Source organism: Paramacrobiotus metropolitanus, unplaced genomic scaffold (assembly GCF_019649055.1).
Source record: "Paramacrobiotus metropolitanus isolate TYO unplaced genomic scaffold, Prichtersi_v1.0 Parri_scaffold0000214, whole genome shotgun sequence".
Lineage (NCBI taxonomy): Eukaryota > Metazoa > Tardigrada > Eutardigrada > Parachela > Macrobiotidae > Paramacrobiotus > Paramacrobiotus metropolitanus.
This window is the reverse complement of record NW_026570434.1, coordinates 127796-134703: the sequence shown is the minus strand read 5'-3', so window position 1 is coordinate 134703 and position 6908 is coordinate 127796. Positions and strand designations below refer to the sequence as shown.

General features: G+C 44.5%; 1 protein-coding gene across 1 annotated transcript; it reads left to right on the top strand.

The window, feature by feature from the left end:
• Positions 1 to 5417: 5417 nt before the first annotated feature.
• LOC129601105 (uncharacterized) lies at positions 5418 to 6451 on the top strand. Its single transcript, XM_055499832.1, has 2 exons — positions 5418 to 5881; positions 6356 to 6451. Exons 1-2 carry the CDS (start codon positions 5528 to 5530, stop codon positions 6449 to 6451), a joined length of 450 nt encoding a protein of 149 aa, XP_055355807.1. The 5' UTR covers positions 5418 to 5527.
• The last annotated feature ends 457 nt before the right edge of the window (positions 6452 to 6908 follow it).

Below are 6908 nucleotides of genomic sequence, written 5' to 3'. Positions count from 1 at the left end.
TCTGTGACTATAACAAACGTCAGGATTGTTGCAGTAGCTACACCATCGCATCTGGTTCCAAACCTTGTTCCATTCCGTACCAGACATTTCAGGTTGTCACAGCAAGAAAGGCTTCCTGAATAACCCATTCATGGAAGATGTCATCCACCCTGAACCAGCACTGATAGCGACCTGCGTGGTTGGTATCCACGCCCAAGATTTCCAGAGTGGAGTGACAGTGGCACATTCCATCTGTTTCGATGTTAACACTTGTTTTAAAATCGGTTCTTGCGGAACTTCCGGCTGTAATATCCTTGAACCCATTAGCATAGATCACATGATCTGCGGCTTTTCCTGTTGGCCTATCGGCACAGGCTCTCCTCCTTTGCATCGCAGTCTTACTTTGGATCCCTCTGGTGCACGAATGATTTCATCCATTGGCCGTATTTCCGCCTGCTGGTTGATTGAATGCCTTAAATAAACGAATCCGCTCTTTGCGTTGCGGATTGCATCGTTCAGCCGTCCATTGACTGACAAAGTCCGCGTCAACTTAAAAGCTTACTTGTTCAGTTTTTTTTGACAATGTGAATTTTAGTAATTCATGCTTACTGAATTCTTGGCTTAGCTCTGATTGCACGGAGCATGTTAGGGAGCTCTGGAATGCAAGGCTCACACACAGCGCTAAGTGCAGAGTCTGTACCGGTATTGCTGGTAAGACCATCGTCAATGTCATAAACCATAACCAAACTAAAATTGTATCCAAATTGCTTAATAATCTAGTTATATACCATGTGGCCAGATATTAGTTATTGGAATAGCGTCGCCATCTTCGTATAGTTTTTTACGTCAGCTGCCGTGAAGATAAATTATCTGGACTGGCCATCACCCTTGCGGTTCGATCAACAGCAGATAAAAATGCAGTGCGGCTGCGGTTTTCCAGTAACCGTGCATTATGCGCTCTCAAAAATAACTCAGTTGCTCAGCAATCGGAATACGCGTAATACTTCATTTGTTATAGTTCTTGTCGTTGTTTATAATTTCTCAAAAATGGTTGCTAGCATGGAGTCCACTCTTTTAAAGATGACCTTACTTATTAGCGACACATTGCATGTGATTCTGTATTTGAGCCTAGTATTGCACCGCATAATGGCATGCTCCGTACAAACAAGACTAAGCCGAGAACGTAGTAAGTACTAGTAGCTAGGGTACTGTAGTACAAAATGCTTACTTTCGTTTCTGTATGTGTGCTGCCCTCCACGATCACACGCAAAATGGTTTAATATCGCACACACCCATGTTTATCGTTGCCACGTAGTAACTACTTCAGCACCCGAGTACAGTAGTACAAATAGCTCGTACATGTACTTGTAATTATTGCATAGTTAAATGCTGTAATAAGCCTACGGTGCATATATCGCGGAGTCTACTGGAACCGTGTGTTTCGGTTTCCATTTAACCTCTGCGCATTCGAAAAGCAATCTACAAAGCCTGATCGTTGTAAAATTTAAAACGCCGAAAAGGAAAAACTTTATCGGATCATTTAGTTTTGTTGTGACTTTGTTGTTTTGTTGTGACTTTTTAGTCAGTGAGCCCCTGGACGATGCACTTCGTAGCGCGAAGAACGGTATCGAAATAATTTGAAACCGTCTTCGCTTAGCGAGCAAGTGGAGATAAGGCCTGCAAACAGCATGATTAGGGCACCCGAGGAAAAGAGAGTTAGAGTACGCTGCCAAGGCGGAAAGCCGGTGCTAGTAGTCCGAGAGGAAAAGCCACAGCTCTGGTTAAATGGAGAACGAATGTCCACGCAAAACCCGCTAAGCTGTCGTTTGACGTTTAGCAAAGCAGTTGCCTCGCTAAATCGTTTACCGTGCGTGTTATACGAGCATCTTTAGTCTGGTAGAAAGCAAACCTATTACGAGAGAACTGATTACAGATTTACCAGGATTTTCCCACGCCGATGCCGGCAAATATGCACGTGTACAGTACAACGGCAGCCGCTTTCTAAATCCCCGACATTCTTTGTTAGTCCGACTGTCACACCTACTGAAATCAAGTCTTTCAGCCACCGATGCACATCGTGACGCTCCGAGTCGGTGACACCGGCCGTTTTCCGTGCTATGTGAAATTTCTGGCCATGCCGGGTGACTTTGGTGATCGCTTTCTCTGTTGAAACGAATAAGATGTGATTTAAGCCAAAGGTTTTAAGGAATATCAAGCCTGACGCTCCACACTAAAATTAAACGCAAATATTCACAACGATAAACGCAGATAAACCCAGATATTCGCACTGATGGGAAGTGCCCTTGTCGTTCGTCCATAAAAATCTCGTGCGTGCAGCGCCGCCACACGGGGCGCTACCAGTGTTGGTTTAAGTTTGAATGGATTATTCAAGAATTGTAATTGGTTGAGAAATGTGGTGTGTAACGGAAAGGTTACGAGTATGAGAGCTACGTGTCACGGTGTTATTCGGCCTGTTTCGTACCCTCTTCCGAGCTATGACAATTTAAAAAAGGCGCATTTTTTTCTCCCTACATTGCATTTTACACCCGTATCAGCTGTTCAATGTGCATTCAACCTATCTACTACTAAAATATGCGCGTCTGGCCATTACTTTTAGAAGTATGCTTATTACATCTGCAAATGACCAAAACGTCCACACGAATTTTGCCGATTCTTTTGATATGCTTTTTAGTGCCACGTAAGTATGCTGAGTGCGTTTTTGAGCCGGGTCGTTATACAATTTTCAACCGCAAACTTTGGTCGTAATGCAAATTCTTTTCTCTAAACTCGGTATATTCCTACCTAAAGCTTACACGAATCTGTCGATTGTCATAAACTGAAGTCCCACTAAACCGCCTTGATAAAACTTCGATTACAGAAAACGTGCAAGCACGTAATATATCGTACCGTGACTACTAACAACGCTACCACCAAAGCGTCTAACACAAAATTCGTACAGCCTTGCCGACCACACCGTCCGACTCGAACAAACATCCTTAACATCATGGGCGCAATGAAAACGCAAAGAAAATGGGTTGGTTGAATTTGCGAGGGAACCTGCTGATTTTATATTACTTAACTTTTAAACTTGGCCGAACGAAGCACATTTGTACATATTGGAATCGTTAATCTTCTTCTGGGGTTTTCAGTTAACGAACGCCTGGACGAAGCCATTCGAAGGGCGAAAAACGGCATTGTCCATTTAAAGGAGTCGTCAATCAGCGCGCCAGCGGAGACATGGCCAGTGAATAGCATCCTGAGGTCACCCGAAGGAAGCACAGTGAGACTTCACTGCAAAGGAGGAAATCCTGTGTCGGTGGGCAGAGAGAAAAAACCACAGCTCTGGTTGAACGGAAGGCAGAAATTCATCGTGAAATCAGAAACGCTGCCGTTCGAGGTGCAGACATGCAGTTGCCTTGTTGATTCGATTGCTACGCCTTTTTCGAACAAGTACACCGTTGACCTAAGTAATCCTAGCACGGGAGAAATGATTATTGATTTACTGGCATTTTCTCATGTCCATGCCGGGAAATACGAATGTCGACGGTACAACGGCAGCTCTTTCCTCACCACCCAAACATTCTTTGTGAGTCCAATGGTCACACCTGCGCAAGTCTTTCAGCCACCGATGCGCAACGTGACCGTCACAGTGGGTGACACCGCTCGTTTTCCATGTTATGTAAAATTCATAGCCATGCCGGACGACTTTGGGAATCGTTTTCTCTGGAGAAACGAAGATCACGTGATTTATGCCGATGGGCTTAAGGAATTTCAAACCGGGAGCTCTACAATGACCAATTTTAGGACAACCGTTTGCCTAACAACGGATGGATTTTGCCACTTTCACTCAACTCTGGAAATCTTGCGTGTGCAGGTCAACCATGCCGGGCGTTTCCATTGTTGGTTCAAGGTGATGACGTCTTCCACGAATTGAGATTGTTCAAGATGCTTACCTAATTGCTTACCTGAAAATATTTTGGGACCGCAAGGTTACATATGCGATGGTTGTCCTTTGCGCAGGGAAGCTACGTTTCGTGATGCCCTACTCATGTGTATGCTGTGAGCAGAGCGTATGTTTGTGTGTCCTGTATATATTATGTGTGCTGTATGAAGTATGTTTATCGAAGGGCACTTACGTGGCATTGGTTATACATCGTGCCACTGTAAGCTACATATAGAGCTAATTCTAAAGTTCATACTCGTTCGCGATTGCACTGCTGCTAAAAAAACAACACCAAAAAGAACAGGAAGGTGCCAGATTGGTTCGTGGGCAGACGGAGCTCAGCTGTGCAATTTATACAACGTTAGAGTGTACTACGTCAGAGCTCCTAGTAGTGCCCGGTACAACCTAAGTAGGAACATGCAGTTATTGCCGTGATTTTTTAGTCAATAAAAACCGTAGACAATGCGCTGCGCGCTCTGTTTTGCGAAAAGCGGCACCGTGCATTGAAAGGAGAAGTCTTCAGGAGCAAGACTGCGGAGACATTGCCAGCGGACAGCATTATCAGGTCACCAGAGGGAAAAACAGCAAATCTCCACTGCAAGGGAGGAGCGCCTGTGCCGGGCAGGCAGGAGGAAGACCTCCAACTTTGGTGGAACAGCAGGCGGAAATGCACCGAAACTGAAATGCTTCAGTCCGTGATAGCATTGCAGGTGTCTCGTTAACTCTTCTACTGCGCCTTTTATAGCAAGTATAACCTCGTCGAAAGCAATCCTATTACGGGAGAAATGATTACTGCTTTTCTGGTGCTGTCTCATTTCATGCCGGGAAATACGAGTTTCTACGGTATAACGGCAGCTCTGTTCTCAGCACCCAGGCATTTTTTACTATATTCATTCCCGAAATAATTTTTATTTTTCTGTAAAAAGAAATACCGAATCATCCATGCTGCACACAATCAGGGCAGTATTCGTGTAAACCTGACAGCCAATTCCACAACGGTGTTATTGCGGAGCATACTTTTGTTTGTCTAGCCAGGAAAGCGATAAAAGCTAGATAAACACCCACATATCCATGGATTTTTATTATTTTCTTTTCTAGTAGTTGAATAGACCAACAAGAATTTACAGCTTTGTTTTTCGACAATGATGGGCGGAAAAAGCCTGATTCCGAGCGTTAGCACCTGACTGCCATTACAATGGAATTTAGGTTGTCATAAGTAAATAAACAAGAGAATTTGACGAGTCTGTCGTTGCACAACCACGATGTACGGCATTATAGGCCTCGTAAATAGAAAACAATATTCCCAGTTTCACAGTGCAGCTAGCAGGGCTCCTTGCACTTAGTCTGGTAACAAAATTCCATGATTTTACGCGACTTCAGTTAGGATGAAAACATCTTTATTATCGTAAATAATGGTCCTGTTTTTCGGATACCGTGCGTATAAATAGCAGCTGAAGTGGCAAGCCAAAACCAGTTTCCGGTTTCAAGACCAAAGGTTTCCTTCTGCGTTAGTGTACCTACTGCGTTTCTCCGTTCTGTCTTACACGTTTCCAATTTTGCGGCTGTTAGCGTTTTTCTGAAAGGTCAAGCGGTAATTCTCTTAAAATGCTTCTGGAAAGTGCCCTGCTTCTGTTGGCCGGCCTTGCCGGGGTCTTCGGCCAGGTCCCATCGCCAAGTGCGCCGGCCAGCAATTTCTCTTACATCTCCGGGAAAGGCAGTTACCTGTTGGCTATCGATCGAACCGGCGCCGTTCATCGTCTAAATGGGACAACGTGGGTTGCACTGCCCGCGCCGACGCTGGTGGGCAATCCAGATATCCCTGTGATCTCAACACACGCACGCAGTGTGGGCGCCAGTCCGGATGGCTGGCATCACATGTGCACCAAGACGGGTGAACCCTCCCGCTTTAATCCAAACAGCAACACGTGGGAGTATACGAATAATGTCTTGTGTAAACAAGTAAGTGCATGTTAACGATGAAGCAATTCGCTATTGGCGCACTTCCCACTGGATGGTTCAAAGACGGTTAATACATGTAGCTCGGTTAATAACGAAAACATGCAGGTGCATTTCTTATATCCCATCACATCTACGGTAATTTCACACTTACTGAATTTAGAGATGCAAGTGCTTGAAAGTAAAAACCAAATAAAACGTTGTAAAAACTGAAAATAGTCGGAACTGATCATGTTATTAATACTTGTTCAGATTATTAGTTCAGCTACAGATTTTAGAATTAGATACATTGTTGTTCGTAAACGATAAAATTCGGTAACTGCTTTGCTTACTAGATCCAGATGCTAAAAGTCTGTCTGTGAGCACTGCCTTTGCTGTTTAAATAAGGTCTGTACATAAATTACTGTTGCTGCGTCTGCTCATGTAGAATGACGAGGAACCTCGAATGTAACAGGACTGCATGCACTTTTCTTTTAGATTAACGCAAGGAACAAGGACAACGCTGCGGCAATCAAGTTGGTGGCCCCGAGGTTACCAGGGAGTAGCATGGTCCTATACAGGTTAGAGGGTTAACCGAAAATTCTGTTTGAGCTACCCATAGAATTGTAGATGCGCATCGTTGATCCCGCGTCTTCAAAATCGCAACTATTTCAAACTGCTGATGCACTTTTAAAATTCTTCGTTGTACAGCCACAGGTATCCTCGCAACCGGAACGTGGAACCTCTTAGGCGCAACCACGGATAATAATTTCGACTACCTAGAATGGATCAGCATTGGGGAGGACGGTGAGATCTGGACTATTGCGAATGAAGGCCGCCCAACGCCAAATTTGAACTATGTTACTACGGTATTACGAGTGTTGCAAGACGACGGTCGTTCGAGGAAAATACGACCATGGTTTTCTTCGTTGTAGCGACACTCGGGGATTCTTCGTTAATACCGTAGTAACATGGTTGTCAACCGTAGTAAGACCGTCGTAATTAAAACAGTGGGCGTAGTGTGGTATGTAACTACCGTAGAAATACGGTG